Raw genomic sequence first — 26,526 nt, forward strand, 5'->3', positions numbered from 1 at the left:
AAATTCGCAGCCCGTTTGCCGATCTCTTCTGCGAAATAAATCAGCCCCGGTCGGAGTCATTAATCCGGTGAGGTTTTTTCGCGGGTTCAAGGCCTGAACGCCACGGGCAGCAGCACTATTTTCGTACGTTCGTGCACATGCAGGCTCGCGTGGGCTGCATGTGCAACGTCAGAAACGCTATCCTGGTGTGGGAGCGGCATCCGGTCCCAGCTGCCCGCAGGAAACTGTTAAAAACTCTGTTTCTCCTGTGCGACGCATCGAAAACATACATTTCTTTCCTCCCCCCCCCCCTTTCATTTTTGCGGATTCGTATTTTTGGGCGACCCATTGGCTGCCGTCCCATCCCGTACACGCTCTCCGATAATACTGTAAGACATTGTACGAAACCATAGAAATCTTTCGACAACCTACAGGTTTTGCACTCGAATTTTGCAAATCAAATTCAACCTTTCGCAAATGGAGTGTTTTTAAGTAAATTTTTATTATTACGCCACGCTCTCGTTATATTGAATGCGCCAATTTGTTGTTTCTATTGGGTTGGCAAGGAAGTAATCTCGATATATTAAGGTGAAATGATGATGACCTGAAATCGCGCTAGCTTTATGCGCACGGAATTGTGAAGCTACCAGAAAAATGGCAAAAGATCATCGAATAGAATGGAAAATATTTTATTGATTAATGTTCATTGTTTGAATAAAAGAATTGGGTTCCATTTCACCTTCAAATACCGAAATTACTTTCTTGCCAACCCATTCATTTTGACATCAGATTCCTAATCGTTAGACTGCGGATGTTTACGCATTTTTTAATTGTTGCAGGCAAATTTTAAGAGATCGTGAACATGAGACAAATAAAAGTCGTGCTCAATTCTATCGATTTTAATATTTTTTTTATTGAGCAACTGAAACCTGTTATAGGTTTATCTCAGCTTTAACAATTATACAGTAGGCTGACAGTTAGTGTACAATGACAGACTTGATAATCGCTAGAGATGTAGACTACAGTCGTTTAAAAACTGGAAGATATATTCGCAGGCTTTAACATTAGGTTTAGCAAAGAAAATGTCCGTTTTTAATGGTGGGAAAAACTGAATTTTGCGCAACTTATTTACTAATTTAATTCTTTGGGAATCGTAAAGACGATACTGCCATAGAACATGATCTAATTGTAAGTCCTCGGAGCTGTAATTACACTTACAACTAGGATCACTAACAATATTTGCTCGATACAGAGAGGCAGCGAGATTATAATGATTGGCCCTGATACGGTTTACTGTGGATATAAAACCCCTTTTAACGTAGTCATCAAAATTTTGAGCAAACCAGGGAGTTTGATTTGGGTTGTAGTATTTTTGGAAATGATGTATACCCTTGATGGTGCCTTGCTCGGTAATTGAGGATCGAGGGTTGAGAATGCCTTGTAGTCTGAGGTGGCAAGTAATATCGGTGAAAGGAACTTGAGAAATGTCCGCCGAGTTAGAAGATGTTGCGCTTTTGCAAGGGACTCCGCATCTTCGTTTCCATACACTCCTATGTGTGAAGGGATCCAGAAAAATCTTATGGAATGTGAGTTGTCCTGACAGAATCTCACATACTTCTTTTTAATTTCGAGAATGAAAGGATTTGTTCTGATTTTGAAGCTGATGGAATTTATACTAAGCAAGGCACTCAAAGAATGAGTAAAAATAGCAAAAGAGCGATTTCTATGCTGAAGTGTAATGTCCATAGCGTCGCACGGGGCCAAGCATTCCGCTGTAAAGATCGACGCGTTTCTATCGATACTTTTTTTAAAACGAATGTTTAGCGATTTTGCTACCATCGGTAAATATGGCCGGAGCGCCGTTGTCTATTAGGATTTTTTTAATTTGAGGGTTAGGATCACCTGAATCTTTGAGCTCTGAACCCAGAGTTGTGTTAATTGGGATGGATGTTACCAATGTATTGAAATCATGGCAATATAAATTGTAATTATTATTAGAGATAATTTTATCTTTTAGCTCAGGAAGACAATCAATGCGTATGTCAAGAATTTTGTTTTTGAATCTAGAGTTTTTCCTTTGGGATAGATAAAAGTAGTATTTAGTGACAGTATTGAAAATTGTGGAACCTTTGAAATAATTTTAGCAAGGTCCAGAAGCCATAAATGCATAAAGGTCCGCAGTCCACTAATCATTATTACTTACATACCTCGAATGTGAAGGGGTTGAGCATCCGCGAGATTCGCATATTAAAACCGAGGTTCATTTACAGAGCTAGAATAGGACCTTGGACAGGGTAGACTAAACAATTCTTTCATCTCGAAGCGGTCAAAACTAATCTCCTCGTTGACTGCCGGCGCGCGATGGAAAACGCGTGAACACGTTGTGCTGCGTCTGTGGTAGCTAACTTTAGCTCGCTGTAAAGATATGTATGCTTATAAGCGGTGAATTAAGCAAATAACTCGTCACGTGCGTCTAGTATCGTGCACACTACTGTACTACGGTCTGCGAACGTAGAAAATGGGAGAGGATAGGTCAGCCAGAAGGAAAAGACCAAAAAACGCGAAAGGATAACACGGGAACCGGGTGATAATGATGGGACTCGCGAGCGAACCAGCTTCGTCCGACGATTGACGATGGGTTTTTCAGTCATTATTCCGTGGCAGAGGTCCGGGCGTTTATGACGGTGACGTCACCGTCTGACGATTTGAACGCTCTTCCGAAACTGAAAACCAGTTTCCCGCGCTCTGCGGCGGGCCTCCGTTCTGCAACCGCCTCGGGCGCATCGCGGACACGCTGCACATCGAATACCATCGCCACAAATTCACTAGAAACGCTCCAGTCCTCTGGGTCAGCCTCGAAATCGCTCCACACCGAGGACAGCTTCGCGAGAATTCGCTGAAACGAGCGTCACAATGCACAGTGGGCCGTTTCCATAAAATAGGGTACTTGTACATGTTGAGCTAACTTGTTCATTCGTGAATTAATTAATGAATTGTTAGATTGCGACACTCCCTGCATGGGTAGGTTTATAAAAATAGAATTAGATTAAGGGATTGTCGTGGAGGTTGGGGCACTTGATCGCTTTCAAAAGAAATGATTTTATTATTAAAGTGGAACGACTCCATTTGCAATGAATTATTGTCTCACAATTAGTGACCAAGCACCAGCAAATGCAGATTACGTAGAGGTGATATTCACTTTAACTGCGTCGTCATTCAGACCTAATTGTAAGTTATATTTAGACTGCGGATTTTATGCATTTATAGGAAAACCGAGCTGGTGTAATTTCAAATAGTGAACAGATTCAAAGACGTTGAGACTGTCCATATATTATTTGCAACTTGTTTTGATCATTGATGAAAGGGAGAATCTTCTTACATCGCGGTAAGCTGTAAAAGAATAATCGTTTTTCACATGGAACGGCTGAGATGGTCCATGATTATTTTCAGTCGGTTGACCAAGTCACAGTGCTAGATGTATCAAGTTGGACGTGATGGATTATCGCACGATTTTATAGTGGTTCGCGCGCGGCTTTTCGCGGAGTTTCCATCCCGTGAACGTGGAATGCAACGAAACGGTGCAGTGAAACGGTTTATTGCTGTTTTCAAGGCTCCCGACGCTTCTCGGAGCATGAATATTCATCTTCTTTCACGGTTCGAGAATAGTTTCGCAATGCCGCGTGACGTTAAAACGTTCGACGATTGTTGTTCCGCGGGCGTGTAACAGGTTCCACCTTATTGGGACTCGGGGATCGTTAAAAAATTTACATTAACGATAGCACCATCTCCAGCCTCTAGACAAAGGAGTAAACTTGCTGAACAATTCCTACTGGAGATCTTTGCAATAATTCGTACATTAAAAATATTAGAACCCGCCATTTTGACAATAGCACTAACGAGATATTGTCGAAATCATTTTCAAAATGCGTACTTACCCCCAGGTAGTAAGAAATTGTTCTAATTTTTAGAAAAATTCATTTTTACACGTGCTAAATAAACTGACAAGTAACACTACCCAACTGATACTCACTGATTTGATTGAAATTTAACGTACTTATTAAACACCGAAAAATATTAGTGTTTCGGCTAAATATGCTTTTTAGGGGTAGAAAGCACCCCTCATCCTCTGGAGATGGAAACGATTGTGGCTAATTATTTCTTAAAGGATACAGTTTCTAAAAAAGTACTTTTCTAATTATTTCTTAAATTATTATTTCTTCTTCTTATTATTATTATTATTTTATTTTAAATTTATTATTTCTTAAAGGATACAGTTTCTAAAAAAGTACTTTTTAAATTATTTCTTAAATTATTATTTCTTATTATTATTTTATTTTAAATGAATTATTTTTCTTAAAGGAACCAGTTTCTAAAAAAGTACTTTTTTTAGAAACTGTATCCTTTAAAAAATTATTAGCCACAAACGTTTCCATCTCAGAGGTTGAGGGGTGCTTTCTACCTCTAAAAAACGTATTTAGCCGAAACAAAAGAACACGTATTTAATATTTTTCGGTGTTTAATAAGTACGTTAAATTTCATTCAAATTAGTGAGTATCAGTTGGGTAGTGTTAATTGTGAGAAGAATCGCAAGACGGAGAAGTTGGAGAAAAACAATCGCAAGCGTATTGGCTGATGAACCGAGAGTCGCGTGACAAGTTCGTTCAATGTCAATGTTGTAACAATTATCGTTCTGGTTGCATTATATTTAGACGTATCTCGGTGAGCACGATGGCCAAGACTTGTCCAGATAGGACGTTTATTTTATGGCCGGCGCCGTATCATTGGCCGGGGATGCGAGAGTTCACGCAATACATACTTAAAGCTTCTGTGGAACAGTTACGAAACGCGATACCCCGTCACTCTTCTTTTTAATAACGACACCGCTTCCCTTTTGCCCTGGCACCATCCCGCGTGCGCTATTATCCCCTTGTCGACCTTTAGTGCCTGCAATATTATATGGGCCCTTCCCAAATTCTCCCTATCTCTCCGCTGTCTCGAATTTCACGCGGCAAAAATTCCCCGAAAACGTTCCCCTACTATCCAGATGCTCCTCGAAGTGTTAGTCTCTTCAAGGATATCTCCACAAGCGGTTACATTCGATTCCAGGTTGATATTGCAACTCTGTAACCGCACACCCCGCGACAAAACTGCAAGACGTGTAAGAAAATGAATGAAAAGTGGATTCTAGTAAGAATATCTGGCTGACAACATTTCTGTCAACAATTCCTTAAAGAAGTAGTCAATTTGGACAAACTCAAGTGTATTCTTACTTGAAAAGTATATTCTTTAATTTAAGAAAAAGATTCATTGGAGTAGATTAATTAGCAGACTGCGAATTCTTATGCGAAATATAAAACAGTGAGTTTTCAACGTAAAAATAAAAATAAATTTTTATTCAACTACTCCCACAATCGATGAAGAATATTTTTAATTTGCGTAAAGATCCGCAGTCTATTAATTAGTGTTTTAGATATATGCGTCCCATTTAAATATCTCAGAAGTAGACATGTAAAAGAAGATTCGATTTTCTGAAAGATCTCGACCGGAACCACCCCGTAAACGGGAAAAGAGTTTGTAAAATAAAACTCTAAAAATAAAGAGTTTGTGGTGGAGGGGGAGGCAGACAAGAAGGAGCGAAGAAAAACGGACCTACGGCAACAATGAGTCGAGCGTACGCGCCGCCTTTTGAATATTTGAAACATATTCGCCTTCGAGAGTGAATCGAGCAGCGTAGCAGCGTGTAAGGCGAACCACCCAAACCTGATTTTCAAGGGCAGAAGCCAGCGTGGAATTGGGCATGGTCATGTATCGCAGCGAGTATCGATCGCGTGTTGCGACACGACCAAACCCTCTCCCAGCAGTTCTGTCTATTTCACTTGCATCGCCCTGGCGATGCGTTTTTTATTCGGCGCCGTGAAATCAGCCCCGGAAAGTGAGGCCCCTTCACCGAACGACTGCCACGTGGCCAGAATAAATAGAACCCCTTTGTCTTTAGCCGTTTCTTTAGCAAAATGTGGATATTCATGTGTACTCTTCACAACAGTCTCCGTACATCTATTAAAATGACGTGACTTCTTTAAAAGTGTACTAACTAACTTGTGTTTGTTGCAAGAACCAATATTATTTTCAGATCTTAAGCCTAACGTGCGTATGTTAGTTGTTTGGAGTTCTAATAACGAGTTACTAAATTAATAACAAAAATACAGAATCAAATCCAGCTGATAATAAAGAATATTATCATTACCGTTAAATTAACCCGAAAAATTGCTGTACACATTGTTTAAAGTATTGTTTACATTATTAAATATGTTGGTGTCTAACCAATATTACCAAACAATTAAGTATTGTATGAGGTATTACAATATCATATAGAATGGAATTATTCTACCTCGGAAGAAATGTTTAATTTTCGAGTGAAAATAGCTGCGACTGCAAACGGTGAAACTTCGGCGAACGGTTCAACAACCAACGCTAGAAAGAGCCAGTACATGCATTAGAAAGAGACCAGAGTCACTCCAGAAAAGGTTAAACGACACGATGCGCGACACATCATCGACCGTTCATCCAACCGCAATTCTTTTTCATTTACTTTTTTTTCCGCGGAACGTATAATTACGCCGAGGTCGTAACTCTTAGAGACTTCTATTTCGAGTGTTAGGGTCGCCGATTGCGTGCCTCTCGTCACCGACGTTTATTAAGCGTTGCGCCGCTTTAATTACGCAACCAGCTCGCTAAGCGGACCGAAGGTCGTCGACAGACGGCAAACGACTTTTGCATCTGCACCGATCGACACCGAAACCCGACGCACCGTCCTCCTATTCGCCGTACAACCGGTTGCTGGATCTTCCTTTCGATGTAGAACGATCTCGCATCCGATGCGGAGCAGTCGATGCATTTTAGTTTCGACGAAGAACGATGCACGCTGAAGTATTTAGACCGAAAAGTTGGAAAAACATACAAGTTGATTCTAGGAACTGGGATAAATTACTACTCTTTTTTTTACCACGCTTATAATATTAACTTGCCGTGTTGTCGGTGTATGCGTCAAATCTTGTAATCGAATTTTAAACCTCTTCCCATAGTCCAATCTTGCTGAAATTTTGTATAAACAACTTGCTTCTGATGACAATAGAAGTAGAAAATAAAATATATAAAAAGAACTTTTTAAAAACCACGCTTATATTAACTGCACTAAACAGGAGACAATAATCTTTTTCCTGGTTCTCCATAAAATACCGAATCCAGTTAAATGATTAATACAATATTTATCCCCGAAATTGTAAGCAATTAGTTCAAAATTTCTTCTGTTATAAAATTAGTATCGGAATAGATAGAAAAATTTAATAGAAATTTAAATAAAATCATGACATTAGTGACTATACAGATAAAAGTATAGTCACTATATGTACTTTAGTTTTTATTTTTGTAGTCACTAATGTCACGATTTTATTTAAATTTATATTAAATTTTTCGATCTATTCCGACACTAATTTTATAACAGAAGAAATCTTGAACTAATTGCTTACAATTCTTGGGAAAAATATTATTAATCATTTGATTGGATTCGGTATTTTATGGAGAACCAGGAAAAAAATGATTTTCTCCTTTTTAGTGCATTTTAATATAAGCGTGATTTTTAAAAAGTTTTTTCATATATTTTTTAATGTAGAAATAGGAAAAAATGATAGAGGAATACATCATGTGTCATAATACGTCCTAACTTCCTATGACCTTATTTTTTATATGGATGCACTGATGCACATTCTTCAATGCAACCCAATTTTTTTGTTAAACGAATCGCTCCCTTTTATTAACCTACGTGTAAAACTAAACCAAGGTTAGAACCAATTAGTTCCTACAATTCGTATCGAGAGTTTGGATCTCGTTCAAATAATCTGTTACAAATAATTTACCAGATAAACTAGCACAACAAAAAAGAACTGGATGCGCCAATATTTTTGTCATCCGCTGCAGAGTTCCTTGCGAATCCCGTTTCCAAAGTGGAGTAGTCGATGGACCTTGTTTCCGAAATAGAGCAGTCTATAGACGATAGACCCTTTTCTCTGCGTAGAGTTGTTAATGGACGCTTCGAGAGCATAGACACCCGGAAACAGAGGTCTATAGCCTAGAGACTAGAGGCCATCACTGGGTTAAATTCACGAAGTTCGCACGAGTTGTGAACGAGGCTTTAATCGTATCAAAGGGGGGTGGGAGACGCAGTGACGAGGACACGAGAGTGGCCGCAAGGCCAAGTCCGGTGACGGTATATTATACCGGCAGTGTCGGGCACCTTGACCAGACGCAAACACGCCGGTGCAACGCTCGAAACTGATTTGTCAGTGCACGCGAGTAGCAATTGGTACGCTTTGTCGAGAAAACCGCTTCACCTACAGTTTTCACCATTTATGTTTATTAACGTTTAGCAGCCGTGGCATGCAGCGGCTGTAAAAAGTATTCGTACACCCTTTAAAAACGAATAACTTTTTTATCTCGCAGATATTAGAAAGCGTACAAATCTTTTGATTTCAAAGTTCAATTTCTGTTACCTTGAGAAATATTGATGACGTTTAGACAGCGGATATTTATGCAAAATAAAAATTTTCTACCTGAATTGCAACGAACTGGAGTGAAGTGGAAGTTCATTTTCTTTCTTAATATGTTTAATAGACTGAGAATAATGTAACAGTATTTTTGAATTTGCCTGATGGTTTTACTCTTTTAAATTACACCTACTCATTTTTTCCATAAATGCATAAAATCCGTTGTCCAATGATGTTGAATTCGTATTTTTCTGAAAACGAACCTGTAAAGATTTCTAATCATGTTTTGAAACACTATCTTCAAATAATATCTACCAGAAAGATTCATCAGTATAAACTCCTACTATACCCTGTGAATAATGCATTGATTACGACATTTGTTCACGAGTTACGAACCTATTCATTTCTTAACGCGTTGCATTACGAAAATTGATTGTTGATCGTCGTCTAAATCCAAAGCACCCACGATTCATCGGAAGATCGTTGGCAGAAGAAGCCAGCAGACGTATCGCGTCCGTCTGCTGCGCATTTGTCGAGCACGTAGAGAGGCGAGTCTAATTCTCGCGAAGTTTGCGCGAGACAGAAACAGAAAAACGATGGAAAGACTGAGAAGGAAGGAGGATGACGTCAAGTGTACAATTATCGATACACTTGACGGTGTCCTTAGACGGCTCCGGGATCATCCGGTCTCTCGTCGTCTCTCCTGCTTCGTCCTCTTTCACCCGTTTTCACCCGTGACCACGCTGTCGCCCGACCGAATCCTATTAAAATGTCGTTTATCTTCTCGTCAGAATGTGCTCCCCTACCCCTCTTTATGTCACGACAGATAAAAAGGTGTCAGCGGCTGTCCGAGGACGGTCTGCAGCGTATCTGTTCCCGAACTGGAGCGTGGAAATATGGATCGAAGGAGGTTGATGTAGTGTCCACTCCTGGGATCTACGGGGTGACGTCTGCGAAACTAGCAGCGACCCAAAATAAACAGTTATCCCGCAAACTCGATGAACAAGAATCAGTTACTTCATCGTTTCTAACAAAAGTTGGAAATAAATATTAATCTCGAAACGTGAAGAAAATTTGTGAAAAATATTTCAAAAACAGCTCTGCATCAATTTCGTAATATTTTCAATAAATTGTGAGAAACCACACAAACTCACCCCCTCGCCTTAAATGCATAAAATCCGCAAAACAACCAACAATTCGCTCGTCGCTAATATTTGAATGATACCTGCATCGGTAGTTTGAATAAACGGTGCTTTTTACGTGGCAGGTCCTTGGAAAAGAATCGAGAATGAAGCAAAGTGGGTCATCAGCCCCTCTAATCATGATGCCGCAGACTGTGTGCGATATTTGTTGATTCTCGTCCCGCACAGAGCCGCCACGTGTTTCCTCTAACTGTAAATCGCGGAGACTGCCTCCTTGGACTCCGGGTAATTAACGTGGCTGCACTTTGCCACAGACGAGGCTGATCGTCCTCGATCCAATCGCGACAGGAATCGCCGCCAACACGGGCTGAAAGTAAAAGGGCGACGCGTTGTTAATATTAATGGGGTAAAAGCGTAATTCCCGGGCCGTTCGAAAGCAAGCTCGTCCGCGGCTTGCGAAACTAGCAGTTTCCTTTTTCTTGCTTTCGCTTTTGAAACCTTCATTCCAGAGGATCTATTCGGATCTCCGAAGACGAACAGATTCGATCATTTATCCACTCCGTGTTGCAAACAAATTCTTTTTTTTTTCGAAAATGTACAAAATGTACATTTAACACTAAACCTACCACTGCTGGTCAATTGATCGATTTTATATTTTTCATTCTACAATTATTGAAATTATGAAGTTGCTTACGTGGAAACTGTTTCGATAAATTTATTTATCCCAGAATGTCGTTTTTGTAAGCTAAAACACTTTGATAATTTTGAATGCTCGGTAGGTTCAGTGTTAAATATATGTACAGTAACGGACAAAAGTTTAAGACCGCTCTAAAGAAGACTATAACTTTTTTAATATTGTACTATACGATTTGAACTTTTTTGGGAAGCTGGAGCAATTACTTTACTAAAGGATGTGAAAAGAAATTTGTTCAAAAATTGCAATTGATCGGAATTGTTGAAAAAATACTAAAAGTTGAATTTCTAACTTTTTTGTGTGGGCCTATATTGAAAATTTAAAAAATATGTTTTGTAGATCTGTGTCAATTAAACTTATTCTGAAAATTTCGTCAAAATCGGTGTACGTTGCAATGAGCTACAAACGTTTAAAGATGGTAAAAATTGCAGATTTTCAAGAGTTTCGGCAATAAATCGTGAAAATCTGCAATTTTTACCATCTTTAAACGTTTGTAGCTCATTGCAACGTCGACCGATTTTGACGAAATTTTCAGAATATGTTTAATTGACACAGATCTACAAAACATATTTTTTAAATTTTCAATATAGGCCAACATAAAAAAGTTAAAAATTCAACTTTTAGTATTTTTTCAACAATTCCGATCAATTGCAATTTTTTACAAAATTTCTTTTTACATCCTTTAGTAAACTAACTGCTCTAGCTTCCTAAAAAAGTTATGGTCTTCTTTAGAGCGGTCTTAAACTTTTGTCCGCTACTGTATGTACGAAATGTACAAATATCTAAAGTGTCTTTTCTAGTGTTAAGTTTATATTAAATTTTCGAGCGAAGCAGTCGAGTATTTTTAATGATGTAATTGTTTATTTTTTCCAGGGTTCACTCCATCTAATATGAAAATATTGCGAGGGTTTTATCAATTTATATTTTTTGGACAGAAGTATAATAGTTGGAAGTTTATTAACGATTTGATAATGTTCGTTTTTCAGGGCTGAGCCTGGATAACAGCAACATGTCCATGTCGTCGGTGGGCCCGCAGAGTCCTCTCGACATGAAACCGGACACAGCGAGTCTGACCAATGCGGGAAATTTCAGCCCTTCCGGTCCCAATAGTCCAGGGTAAGTACCATCAGGATAATCGAAAAACATTTCGATATAGTGTACTTGTAGTCTAAATTTAACGAAAGTTATTTACAATCATCTCCGAAACTAAGCGACGGGTACATGTACAGGGAAAAGTTGTTCGGAACGTTGAACTTGACAACATATGTGAAGGTCATCAACAGTACTGTTATATTATTTTCAACCTATCAAAAATATTAACGAAAAGAATTAATTTCTATTATATTATTTTCAACCTATCAAAAATATTAGCGAAGAGAATTAATTTCTATTTCATTCCAATTCGTTGCGATTCAGGTAGAAAATGTTCAAAGATCCGCTGTCTAAGTATCACGGTATGAATATCGACAATTAACCCTTAACAGTCGAATGGCGACTCTGAGACACCACTAAAAATTGCTGAACCATTACTAAAAATATTGTTTACATTATTAAATATGTTGGTATCTAACCAATTACTAAACATTTAAGTATTGTATGAGGTATTATACCAAATTCATATCCATAGAATTTAAAAAATCTTACAATAATAAATTACTAATGCTTTCGGCGCAAAGGTTCGATCATTTGTTACTTGATTTACAAAGCAATTTTGCAAATTACCAAAGTATTTCCGACGTTTCGATCTGTATTCAGATCATCTTCAGGGGTTACTGGAATTGCGTCTGTGAAAAATTATTTTATTGAGAATATTTTGAAATTTAGGAATGCATAACACCAAACTAGTTGTAATTTATGTTGTTAAGAAAATTACTCACTAGCTTTGTGATGAAAATTAATAAATTCGATGTGATAATGTAATACATGTTGAACACATGCTGGTTATCGTGACACTGAGGTAAGTAAGTAAGGTTAGTAACAAATGATCGATTCTTTGCGCCGAAAGCGTTAGTAATTTAATATTAACAATAAATACGATCGATATAAGGATATAAAAAAGATCTTATACAATCGAACTATTCTAGCCAGGAAGAAATGTTTAATTTTCGAGTTCAATTAGCTCCAACTGAAAAGGGTTAATATTTTTGGATCCACTGTATGCCAAGGGGTTAAATAACACTGCACGATGCTTTTCGAATTCTCTGAATTAAAATGGAGAAAACAGTAGAATGATTACGTATCAGTTTATGATACAAGCGATGTTACGAGCTCATCATAGCTTTGGCGAACCGCGCGAGATCCAGCCCAGTGTATTTTGCTGAACCCGGGGGGAAGTAGCGTCGTAGGTCGAGTTGTTGTTATTCTCTTCTTTACATGTAAGATCCTTCAACGCTGGTTGTCACAGCAACCTCCTGAGCACGTCGCCGAGTGGTCAGAACAAGGCAGTCGCACCCTATCCACCGAACCACCCTCTCTCCGGCAGCAAGCACCTGTGCTCGATTTGCGGTGATCGCGCCAGCGGAAAACACTACGGCGTCTACAGGTGAGTCCAAGAATCAAATCTTCTCACTGACACAGTAACGCACACTTAAAGGCTATCCGGATAAGCTGGTCAAAATGTGCTAGAAGACCTAGCTGAAAATGACGGATTTCAAATTTATTAACACTAAACCTACCGAGCACTAAAAGCGACTAAAATGTCTTAGCTTTACAAAAATGACACGGCTCTATTCATTTAGATTCTGTGCAATTTTTATTACTATATGTGCTTGGACAAATTAATTTATCGAATCAATTTTTATGTAACCAACTTCATCGTTTCAATAATTGTGAAATTAAAAATATGAAACCGGTCATTTGACCGACATTGGTAGGTTTAGTGTTTTAATTTACAATTTTTGAGATTGTAAAAATTAGAGTGACTATTATTTATTCTTAAAATTTCTTTTACGGCACCCTCCAATATCGTTCCAATTGATAAAGAAAAAGGAAAAAGTGCCCCAAGGCTCTTAAATATTAAAAGAAGTAATTAAATGCTGAAAGAATCGTTTTTCGAGGCTCAGCTATAGTACGACCGTTTATTAATAATCGTATCACTACAAATGCAACGATGCTGCGTTTGCATAATCGCCGAGCGACGAACTTGTGTGCGATAATAAAAATGTCGACGAACCAACGATCTCGAGGCTGAGGAATATCGGCGTGACTCGATGCTACGGCATCGTATTTTATCGCTATGGTATTGTTCGATCACGAATTCGGTTGCGGCTCGCCGTTCCGTCACGAACCACAGAATCCATCTTCCCTTTGTTATTGAACCGGGGCAGCTGTGGCCAATTAAATCTGATCGAAGCGTTCGAAAATGGTGTATCGATCACCGATTGTTACGTACACGCAACGATCGTACGCGATGGTTACGACCAGTCGTCCGAAATCACGTGTTCCTAACTTGTGTTTCCTGTTATTTCGAGCATTATTCCATGTTCAAAAATCACAAGTCTGACGCTATACTTCGGTTTGGCATCTGTTTTATTATCGACAGACTGCTCTGTCAGCTCTCATTTGTGTTTATAAACAGTTAATTTATAAACAGTTCAGTTGAGAAACAAAATTATGGATGATTAATCGATTCGCTCATCGCTAATTAAAACACGTTGTCTGCCACATCGATCGTCGATCACACATTTAGTACGATTATTATTTATTATGAATCTACGAATGCTAATACCAATGAAAATAGAACTTTATTTGGTACCACTCTCTTAAAACTCTTCCAGAAAAATTGAAACATCCGCAGTCTAATCATTTTTAAATTAATCTTTGTCGTAATACGAGGGAGATTCAGCTGACTGTTCCAGTTAAATTAAAACACGTTGTCTGCCACGTCGATGGTATGTAGACTGCGGATCTTGATACAATTATGGCTTACAGAAATTTTCAGAAAATACTGGAGTATTTAATTCAACAGAATTTAGTACGATTTTTATTTATTATGGATCTACGAATGCTAATAGCAATGAAAATAGAATTTTATTTGGTACCACTTTCTTAAAACTTGTCTAGAAAAATTGAAACATCCGCAGTCTAATCATTTTTCAATTAATCTTTGTCGTAATACGAGGAACCTTCAGCTGACTGTGCCAGTTAAATTACTTGTAAACTATTTGGTATGTGAAATTCTCGAGCTCGATACACCAGGATGGTAATTAGCCGTGTACACGGTGGCAAACCAAAATACGATTGGTTCCGTCGGTGACGATCGAGGAGGACTGACGGTTGTTGCGGTCTCGGCGATGCATCTGACACGGCGTGCTAGCCCAGGCCTTGATAATGGCCGTGATTGCTTAATTAGCTGCCACTGGAGCAAAGTGCCTGCACGACCAAGACGTTCGAGAGCTCGACTTGCTCTTCTCCTCGCTCACTCTCTATCACTCTCTCCCTCTCCTTCTCTCTCCTAGTAGGAACTACGGCTGGCTAGCCGTCCTAACCTCATGAGCCACGGCAAGTCCAAGGTTGCCGGGGCTCTGATGCAACACGCACCGAGACTTTGTCGGTCCTACTAGCTAACGTGGGACGCAGACTCTATAGACAGAGAGTAAATAATGGTTACGGATGGGATTAAGTTCTGCATATACGTGTTTACGAATTTGAAGCAATTTCAATAACCAAGTTTCACAATCTAACTTCTTCCATCTACCGTAATCCGGCTAGATACTTCATTTGATCGATGAAACAAATATTAATATATCTATGAAACTCCCTCGTATAACTAAAAAATTCGCCAGTGTGCTAGACCCTTTATTTGATTAATGAGAAACAGAAAAAGATATCTTCGGAAACCCCTTTCACAACTACAACACAGATAGCAGAATTCTTATCAAATGTTTATCAAGTTCGCCATTGCTAGATCCTTTATTTGATCGTTGAAAATGATCGTTCATCCCCTAATGCCTGCCGGTGAATCAAAACGAACACGCGGAAGATCGATTTTTCTTCGGCAAATGGATTTGTTTGTCGTCCCGTAGGAACGAAGACTTATGCGTCCATTCGTCGTATCTCGTATTGTGATTCTCGCTCTAAGAGATTTCGTTGTTGAAAACAGGCATAAATCTGCCGCGCGCGCGATGCCATCGATAACTCCGACTCCGTACGGGTTCCAGGATCCGTGAAGGACGAATATTTTGATGCGAAACAAAATCCATGGGATTACCGCGTCGTATCGTTTCTCTTTGTGCCGGGATACAACGCGGATTTACGGATAAAACAAAGCGGAACTATTCACAGGACCAAGAGACTTTGATTTATCCTGAACTGGCCGGCAAACAGTGTGACACTGATCGCGTGCTTATACAGAGCGAGTCTCGTAACATGACGACTTTCAAATAATAACTCCCAAATTATATATATATATATATATATTTAGTTGTACGAATAAAATGTTTCGAACAAAAGTTGCACGGTTTTCTGGAGCGACAGTGCTCTAATCTGTTCTTCGTTACTTTGCTTTTTTATCGAGTCCCACTTTGTATAACACTTTTTCACGCAGAATCTCATAATTCATCCGAATTTGAAAAAATGAAGGTGATCCTCATATCTCGATAAAGACGCAAATTGAGGGACGTTGCTTTCAGTGTAACAAAGTCGTTAAGGGATGAAATCAATCTTTATGTTATACCTGCCTCCCACAATAAATGCAAAACATTTTGACAAAAGTAAAAAGCCTCCATCATAGTTATTAATCATAGCATTTGGTTCCCTTCCAACTTCCTGCGGAAGTTCTGCCTCGGTTCTTGCGTTCTCTAGGCGTCGTTGTTCTCTTTTTTTGGCCAGGTGACACACGATCAAGGGAAACGATCCCACGTGTAGTTGTTGTTGTCACGCGAGCGAAGACAGGGAGAAAGGAATATATGAAATTGTCGGGCCGCGTCGGTACAGCCACGAAAATACACGGAGTCCGGCGCTGCAACGAAAATAAATTCCTCGCGGAATGTCGTCGCGGGATTTCTGGAGTGGTTCCAATTTTAAAAAGGAAGGCCCTGGCCCGCGTTCCGCTTTGAAAACGCGGGCCATCGGTGGCTTAACGATCGTCGAAAGTGGAAACGCTCGTTTACCACACAGAGAAATTATAATCCCTCGATATAGCGCACTGTCCTTTCCAATTTTATATACGGCACTGCTCTACCGAAACATCGTATCATGTAGTCAACACTCGGCGTCCGTACCTGATTGACAAAATTATTGGACCGTAATTGTCTCTCCGAATCGTTTCCAACTGGCCCATTAGTCTCGCCGGACGGAGTTATAACGCGTCTTCCGATTGTCTCGACGACAACGTTCTCGATTACCATTGTGGAAATCATAAACCAGAGTCACTTTATTCGACGAATCCATCGGATTAGTCAAGCAGAAGCAACGAGAGAGAGAAATAAAACTACGGGAATGGCCGGTCTCGACGGTTTTACGAAACACGAGTCGTCGTCTGGGTTCGGGATGATTCACTTTCCGCGATGAAACGCTGAATCTCACCTCTGTATTCGTCCTTATCGCGCTGGAACTCTATATCCGGGCTTCGGTATCCCCTTTTATCTTTCATCTTCAAGAAAATTAACGAAAACTGCGTTTCAAATCAGCACACAGTCTTCGGCATTGTTTCAGAACTTAAAGACAACGTTAAATAGGTCGTTGGATTCGTCTCGACGAATAAAAAATATACATATAGTGGTAAAGGTGACCTCAATTTTTTATATTCAGATTTGTAGATGATTGAGTACCGATTACTTTTTGTGGGGAAACATTATTTTGTCACACCACCGGAAATATCTGAAAAATCGTGTGAATAAAGTCAAAGGAAATTCGGACGTATGCCATACGATTCTTTCCTCTATCCTTTTTTTTCTATTTGTACTTTTAAAAAAAACGCAGTAACCTGCACCAGATAAAGTAAAACCAGTAAAAAGATACAGGAGTACATATTGCACCCTGGCAAGAATAGTGACGTAACTAAAAAATGCAGTATTCTCGCAATAACGATTTTAAGAAAGTTATAAAATTTCTATCAACACAGTACAGACTTCTTCAATCTTTCAAAAAATGTTTTTCGTAGTAAATTCGACTGGGTTCTATAAAATGATATTACGCATGCCTCCATCAACTCTAAAGTGACACTGCTCCTGCCACTACGGATTTGAACTAGCTCAAAAAGAAAACTTGACGTAACTACCCTCTAGCGGTTCAATTAGGGGTTAGAAATGACGCTTTTCCAGCACTTAGAGGCCAACTGAACAAAATCCTTATTGTTTGAGTTGTGTCATTGTTCTTGCCGGGTTGCGATATGCAAAGAAGATGCGATGAAACTTGATTTCTCGAGAGCTGTAAACCGGAATAGCTTAATAAATAATTCCTGTGGTTCTCGTTGGCGCAGCTGCGAGGGTTGCAAAGGGTTCTTCAAGAGGACCGTGCGCAAGGACTTGTCGTACGCGTGCCGGGAAGAGAAATCCTGCATCATCGACAAGAGGCAGCGGAATCGGTGTCAGTATTGCAGATACCAGAAATGCCTGACGATGGGGATGAAGAGGGAAGCGGTACAAGAGGAACGTCAGCGTACCAAGGAACGGGATCAGAGCGAGGTAGAGAGTACGAGCAGCTCCCAATCCGACATGCCTATCGAGCGTATCCTGGAGGCTGAGAAACGAGTCGAATGCAAGATGGAATCGCAAGAAAATTACGAGGTAAATATTCCAGTTAAATGAAGCGGGCGTGCCAGAATATTCGCCTCATCGGTTCCACCCCCCATGGATCTAGCTCGAGCATCAACGGCGCGTGACCACTCTCAGTAATTACTCTTGCAGGCAACAATACACGAATACGGTCGTCCTCCCTTCTTTCTTTCGAGTAGACGCAACCCTTCTTCTTTAGAGAGCTACTTTTCTTCAACCCTCCTACGGTGTGTGGGTTAACCTGACCTCGCTAACAATCATTGCATCGACGATTTCGCCGACGGTATTTTACGTTATTTCTAGACTGCGGATCTTTATGCAAAATGATAAATGTTTGCATTGATTGCAAGACACGGGAGCCAAATAAAAATTTCTTTCTTCTTCTAATTATCTTATTCAGGTGAAACTAATACACTGATGGCGTTAAATCTTTTAAATATGTCCACTAAATTACTTGTTTGTCAGTGGGCATGCTAAAAATATTTAAGGACATTAATGTATTCGTTTAATTGAAAGAAGAATACAATTTTTAACTTGGCTCCTGTGTCCTGCAATCAACGCGAACATTTTTTATTTTGCATAAAGATCCGCAGTCTAGCAATAACTAGACTAATAAATATGTTCGACGAAACCTGTAGATCTGGATAGGCTGCGTCTTTTGTGGCGTGTTACTTTTCATCGTAAAACAAAGGGTTTCCGGAAAAAAAGATTGAGAAGAACGTTGGAAATTTGAAAATTGAAAAGTGTGCTTTCGTTATCTTTTATTTTATATTTTTACATTACTTTACTGTGCTAATGCACAGCATCAGAACACAGGCACCAATAATACATGATTGGTGCCGTTCCTAATGGATCGGAACTCTGCTACTCACTCTCTTCCTTTCTTTCTAGTCCTCGATGACATCTTCAACGAATTGTTCCGATCGATAATTGGACGTCGCCGGTCCGAAGAGGATTCTCTTAAATAATCTCCGAATATATTCGTACACTGTTCCTCCAAGTACTATTTCGCTCAAGCTCTGGTCTCTCCCTCCCTGTTTGTTCTGACCGCGAGCGTCGCGCGTCGTTCCGGTTGTTTTCTTTTTCGTGGAATGGTGTGCATAGCTGTTCTACGAAACGCCCCTTCAATTAATTCAGCATCTCTTGTAATGCACAGAATGCAGTGTCGCGCATCTGCGACAATCAGCTGTTCCAGCTGGTAGCGTGGGCGAAGCACATCCCGAATTTTACGTCGTTGCCACTGGAGGATCAGGTATTGCTGTTGCGGGCCGGATGGAACGAGCTGTTGATCGCGTCCTTCTCCCACCGATCCATCGAGGTGAAGGATGACGGTATCGTGTTGGCAACAGGGATCACCGTCTACCGGGACTCGGCACACCAGGCTGGCGTAGGCACGATATTCGATCGAGTCCTCTCCGAGCTTGTGTCCAAAATGCGCGACATGAAGATGGACAGGACCGAGCTTGGTTGTCTCAGGTTGGTCCTCGTCGTTGCTAAAAAGACGTACAAGGTGTAAAGAAATCTCTGTAAGAAAAAATTGCAAAATTGTCTTAAACCTTACCCTTAAACCATAAACCTTGACCCTGAATTTCAAGATCCAATTTTCTTGATAATGCATTGTGTTCCACGTATCGTGGAGAGCAGAGTAGAATACAATGCAACGTTCAAAAAATTGGACCTAGAAATTCAAGGTCAAGGACGAATTCGCGGCAACTTTTTCTTGCAGATCTTCATCGATCCGAAGCTGTAGAATACACCTATGGCAGCCACGGCCAAATATTTCTTTACACCCTGTACAAGGCGGAACCGCAGAAACAGCTACAGTATTCACTCCGTAATTGTCGGAGCGATTTCTACCATAACTGTCCAAATTTTATCCCCGCCACTGCATTAGTATACCCCGAATTAGCGGGGATAATTTTTTCTCAGATATAAAGTGTATTTGAACACACATTAAAACATCTTTATAATCGGACCAAACGACCTGACTTCTTCCTGAAATATTAGAAGAATTGGTTTACCAAATGACACGCAAGAAAGATTTTGAAAAAATTGTAATTGCTAGGGATTACGTGAGAAAATAGAAAATACACTGTTCTTGAAGCTTTTCTATCAGAGGCGGTAATGAAAATTAAAAATTGCTCGTCCGCAGGGCTATCATACTCTTCAACCCGGAAGTACGAGGGCTAAAGTCGATACAAGAAGTGACGAAGCTCCGAGAGAAGATCTACGCAACCTTGGAGGGTTATTGTCGTATGGCCTGGCCCGAAGATCCAGGTCGATTTGCGAAATTATTGCTACGTTTGCCGGCGATCCGATCGATCGGTTTGAAGTGCCTGGAGCACTTGTTCTTCTTCAAGATTCACGTGCCGATCGACGAGTTCCTCGTGGAAATGTTGGAATCACCGTCAGACCCTTAGGAGCAAAAGGTGTGCCGCGTGTTGGGGCACACCGACCTTTAAGAGAACAAGAAACTATAAATATGAATATAAATATATAAATATATATACATACAGACCTACCTAACAAGCAAGAAAAAAAAATGAAAAATGTAAAAAACAAAAATACGTAAAACTGCATTCAAGATAAAATCGCGTCAGCGATTCTCGATGGTACGCCTCCCGCGTAAGGCGTAAGGTAACGATACGAGCGTCGAGCAGCGAGCTGAATTTACTTACAACACTTTTCCTTCTCGCATCTTTTATTTATGATTTTTGTTAACGCATCGTGCTCGACCCCGCGACGGCCAATCTTTCGGTCGATTCGTATCGAGAGCACGACGGAAGTTGCAACGATGCGCATGGATCTCGTGAACGATAGCTCCGAGTCCTCCTGTTGGAGCGGCTGGTTCCGTGGATGTTACCGTACACGATCTCTGTCTGTCTAACCTTCTCTCTGTGTACTGCTATTCTAATGTTAACACTTTACCTACCGAGAGCCTATTAATAGGATTTTCAATCATTGTGTTGTACCAAAAGAAAGCGTAGAAATTTTCTGTTACATTACAATAGTAAATGAAACTGTTACTAGGGATTGCAATCCCGCGTCATTAGTCCAGTCAACGAAAAATCGTAGAGGAAAATGGAAGGAACACAATTTTCAACTTTGGGACTTTGTTTGGACTAGTTAGGAGGTAAACATACTAAAAGTCCCCACTCCTAGGAGATGAGCGGGTGCAGGGGGCACGTAGAAGATCCCTTTTTCGGTTTTCCGCTTATATTTCGGAAACTATGTGCCCCCTGCACCCCGCTCACCTCCTAGGAGTGGGGACTTCTAATATGTTTACCTCCTAACTAGTCCAAACAAAGTCCCAAAATTAAAAATTGTGTTCCTTCCATTTTCCTCTACGATTTTTCGTTGACTGGACTAATGACGCGGGATCCCGCATCGCGGGATTGCAATCCCTAACTGTTACATGACGTTATTGAGGGTGACTTGTTAGCTCACAATGAAAATTGTTGTTGTTATTGAAGGTTCCATCAAAAAGTGTTTAGCCATGAACCATAGATTTTTTAAAATTACGCAATAATCACAAGTATTTGCGACATTTTATTAATTTTTAAAAGATACGTATAAACAATACTTAAAACATTTTAAACACAGAAGATAGCATTTCTAGAACATTTTTGGAAACTTTCCATTCGTCCACTTTTTACTTTCGGTTTTGTCAGCCTGGGGTGCATTTGCATACATAGAGAGAAGGTTACCAGGGGTAGACTCGTTCCCAGGATTTCTCAATAGTCAAAAGCGCAAGGTAGAAGATCGCAATCGCCCTCAAATTTTCACGTTTACAAGGCGTAATTTGCATTATTCGGCAGCATAAAGCTCTCCGTGCCTCACAAGAAGTCTCCTGGCAGGAATTCAAAAGCAATGCAGTATCAAGCCATCCGATTGGGTCATTCCACTGGCACTTTCGGTTCTAGCCGAGTTATTAGCTAAAGTGTGTGATGGCACGGCCTAACCATTGGCTGCGTCTCGAGGCACGGAAAGTAGCTGTCGCAGCTTTGTTCTTCCAATAATGCAAATTACACCTCGCAAACGTAAAAATAGGACTTCTGACGCTTTTGACTGCTGAAAAACGCATCCCGCACTTTCACAATCTCGCGAAAGAGACTACCCCGTTCAACACGTTGACTGCCACGTGTTTCATGCGTGGAGACACGTTTTTAGGTTCTATTTAAAATCGTTTTAGAGATTATAATTGTATATTTGAAAAATTGTCGGTGTCTCGAAGGCGCCCAGGTTCTTGAAGAAACCTTTAAAGTTTTTATACATATTTATCTGGCAGTGAACGTGTCGACGCCATCGTTTGAGCAAGATTCCCTATATGATTATGCGACTTCGTTACTGGATTATCTTCATTCACCGGCTCGGTTGCGCTCACGTTGAACCCTCTGGCACCCTCTGCAACCATGGAAGTTCCTAACACACTCGCTTCGTTCTCGATTGTCTGTACAATGCTTCTCGGCGATTTTGAGTTGTTCATGAACCCTAATCATGTTGAGACCGTGTAGCGCTAGTTTCGTCGCGTGTAAATTAATTTGTAAGTATTCCCTTGTAATATGCAAGTATATATAAATGATACGATTGTAACGAAGAGTTCTTGCTTGAACGCGTTACAAGAAATGAAACTTCGCATGATCGCCAGAAGTCTGGTAAATGTACGACTTACTGAGAGGCACTGCACTGCTTCGCACTTCCTCCGATCAGTAAGTTGTTCTTTCTCTTCTTGCGCAAGTCTTTCAAAATAGTTTTACAAACTCGTCGAATCCTCTGCGAGGTTCCCAACGTGGCTGCAATCAACGCGAACAAGTTCTCGGGTATTTGTACATTCCAACTCTGCCTCGATCCGAATCGTCTCACGAAAAAGATACGTTTGCATATAGATAGATATACATACTTGCATAAAATAAGAGAGAAAGGGAGAGAGAGAGTGCGCGTGTGAGAGAAAAAGAAAGAGAGAGAGAGAGAGAGAGAGAACACGTGTGCAACGGATACCTGCACCACCACGGATAATTTATTGTTTTGTATTTTTAGAATATAGAAAGAGATCACAACTTACTAATTCATTATTAATTAAATGTATTGTAATAGTTCTTTTTTACATATATATATATATGTATATTACGTACAGCTTATGTCTGTAATAATGTATGAGAATCCTTAACGAGCAGAGAGACGATATCTTGTTCTTAAAGATATCGGGAATCTTTGAAAATTAATTTACTTCTTTTTTCTTTTTATATTGAAGAGTGACAGTTTTCACTTTTGATGCATTGCACTAAAATTCTTTGTTTTAACGATCATAGTGTCCATTGATTCTGTTCTACACGCCGCTATATGTAATAGCAATTTCTATTTCTCAATGGTCTTCTGTCCAGTGAAAAGATTTCACTTTCCTCTGATAAACTATAAGCGTTCTCGAAACCTCGACGAGAAACAGTTGCAAAATGTACATGGTTATCCTCTGAAATCTAAATGTGTAGGATTGAACCGATCAAGACGTAACTATGACCTTACTTTGTCGTTGTTAGCGATTTACAGAAATCTTTCACGATTCGAACTGAAGGATGTAAAAATCTATTGATCATTTTATATTTAAAGTATGTTCGTTTTATCGCATGGTGCTTTTAAGCAATGAAAATTTACATTTACATTGGCAATAAATTCGAAATTGTATATTTTAACCCTTGTGCTTTATCGATTAGTTTAAGGATGCGAAATTAAATTAGTGGAATATATATTTTATAATCTTGTTGTATTGAGACCGATTGGTTCACTATTCTTCTATAAAATATTTTTAACGAAGTTGGCTTTATTATAATTCGACTAGAAACTTCGGAAAAAAGTTTTCCTTCGCGTCCTTCAGTTTGAATTGCCTACGTAAATTAATATAGTACCCTAGAGAATGTAAGGAAACCATCATACTTACTCGAATAATATAAATTATAATAATATTAAATATTATATTAAACGTATTTCTATTTTTGCGTGAATGCTTACGATTGTTAGTTGTTGGTTATTGTTATCTATTTGATGAGAGTTTTTAATGTTATGCATACCATGAAAGAAACACAATATTCAATTTCCGACTTTCCTTTTTGTAACATTACCACAAGTTGTGCTGTTCATTTTAGATGCTTGTTGTGTTATTTATTACTAGACAGCGGATTTTATGCATTTATGACAAAAAACGAGTGGGTGTAATTTAAAACAGTAAAAACATTAGAAGAATTTAAAGATACTGTTACATTATTTTCTAATAAACTTCTATTTCACTCTCCAGTCTGTTGCAATGCAGGTAGACAATTTTTATTTTGCATAAAGATCCGCTGTCTATTTATTACTGTGCTCTGCTAAATTACAAGATTGAAAACCTTGGAAGTTGCTTGATTTCTACAGTTTTTGAAATCGTTTCTAGCGAACTAATACAGATACACGAAACTGTATAACTGGATACTGTACAACAATTTTGTAATTTATCTCCTCTTTTCTTTCTACTCAGTCCGAAATTACATGTTGACCAAAATTACCTCTGAACGAAGCGCATATTGCAGTCACCTCATCTAATTCCTCTCGATATTAATTAATAAAAGAAGAAAACAAAATAATATGTAAAATACCATTTGGATTGGAGGGCGTGAATGCTTGCTACCTGTGAATGAAGTTTCATATAAAAATATATAAATGTTAAAACGATGATATCTATACATACATATAATATATATGGATATATATATATATATAAACGGAACTCTTTCACAAACACAATAATGAAAAACCTCAGTAGTAGTCAGTACAATAACAAAGATAACGGCAGAGATAATTAAATATTGAGACGTGTCCTACAATCAGATCATTTTTTCTTAAGGTAAGAGGATTCAAGAGAATGGAAATCTGGAATGTATCGAAAAATCTGTTTAATAACAGCATGCTTCTATGTTTGCGAAGCGAATTGTACAATGAACCGTGTATGATTGTAATTGATAGAAAAAAAGAACTCAATGCTTTTACCATACTTCTTTGAACTCTATCATAGAGATGGTACGATGCTCAAATTGTATGTAGTGATGTTTTACTTAGTAACAGTGTCCTAGAGCGGAAGAATGTGGTGCGTTGTAAACTTTCTGTACAGTGGCGCAGTAGTAAAGTAAACGTGGAACAATAGTTTACTTTATGTTTATCGCATTTGTTATTTGGTACTTAGAAGATCCTCTACCCTTTAACGTGTCTGTAATTATCGAACACAGCTTGTAACATACGACTAATACTTTCTGTATTTCGTGTCTGCGTATTCTTTCGACGATTCAGAAAGAATATCATCGTTAATCACTCGATCGAACCTCTAAAAGTTTCACGCACCCCTTCTACATATAGATCAGTACAAATAAGTTTAATAGAAATAATAATGAAATAATTGTTTGATCTTACTAAACACGTAAGGTACATCCCACTTAAACAGTAGCTGGTGTCCTACTAAAATATTGTACCTTCGACGAATTAAGCTACCAGCCGGAATACTAAATCCTTCTGTGTATGTATATATATTATATAAATGTCATAAACTTTATGTATATCGATGAATGCTATATTTAACGTCAAATTGACTCATATAACTGCCGTTACGAGTAACTGTTTTCTGGATATTGGTACCACCCGATATCCTATGTTCGAATATTTTTCTTCATTCGCATCGATACAACTGAATTCTGTGTACATTTTATTCCATAAAATTTTTATCATTTTATCGTATGTACATTGACAAAGTATCTTGTGATTTATAAGAATATTGTTGGAAAGAGAAATTAAACATTGCTGTTCGGAGACAAATATTCCATTCTATTGGGTGGGCAAGAAAGTAATTTCAGTATTTTAAGGTGAAACAGAGAGCTCAATTTTTTTATTCAAGCAATGAACTTTAATGAATAAAATATTTTCCCTTTGGTTCGATGATCTTTTGCCAAAAAGAATAAGAAAATATTTTATTGATGAAAGTTCATCGCTTGAATAAAGAAATTCGGTTTTATTTCACCTTAAAATACCGAAATTACTTTCTTTTCAACCCAATATAAATGATTATTGTTCATTCATTTGATGATTCGTGTAGATATTATTTCAAACTGCCTTAGTTATCGATAACACTGTGTATGGTTGTGCTAAACAGGTAATGAAATGGGTATACATATGTGTACATGTACAAGAAACTGTACATTGTACATAGAACGTACAAGTTTCGAAATACATGGACGTAGACAATGTTTCGGTCCATCTATCACTACATTTTTAAGCTGCAACTGTCAGTTCATGATTTGTTGAGGGAATATAGCTCGCGTGTTTGTTGTAGCAGTTCATTTTTGCTACGTATAAATTGTTACTACAATGATTAAGCTGCGCTTTTATATATGTGTAAACGCAATACTGTTTCAGGCAACGGTACGCTGAAAAATAATATTGGA

General features: G+C 38.9%; 1 protein-coding gene across 6 annotated transcripts in view; it reads left to right on the forward strand.

Annotated features, from left to right (window-relative positions):
• The window catches only part of Usp (retinoid X receptor ultraspiracle), an 83,000-nt gene extending 57,998 nt beyond the window's left edge, over window positions 1–25,002 (forward strand). For 4 of the 6 annotated variants that reach the window (XM_076427649.1, XM_076427645.1, XM_076427644.1 and 1 more), the window contains 5 exons: window positions 11,342–11,471; window positions 12,736–12,897; window positions 17,776–18,082; window positions 19,227–19,546; window positions 20,223–25,002. In XM_076427649.1, the coding sequence (XP_076283764.1) occupies window positions 11,342–11,471; window positions 12,736–12,897; window positions 17,776–18,082; window positions 19,227–19,546; window positions 20,223–20,490 (1,187 nt within the window). In that variant the 3' untranslated portion in view covers window positions 20,491–25,002. The remainder of the gene's footprint in view (window positions 1–11,341; window positions 11,472–12,735; window positions 12,898–17,775; window positions 18,083–19,226; window positions 19,547–20,222) is intronic. The other 2 variants (XM_076427648.1, XM_076427647.1) reach the window with 2 other exon arrangements.
• Window positions 25,003–26,526: the final 1,524 nt, after the last annotated feature.

This window comes from Lasioglossum baleicum, chromosome 7 (assembly GCF_051020765.1).
Source record: "Lasioglossum baleicum chromosome 7, iyLasBale1, whole genome shotgun sequence".
NCBI lineage: Eukaryota > Metazoa > Arthropoda > Insecta > Hymenoptera > Halictidae > Lasioglossum > Lasioglossum baleicum.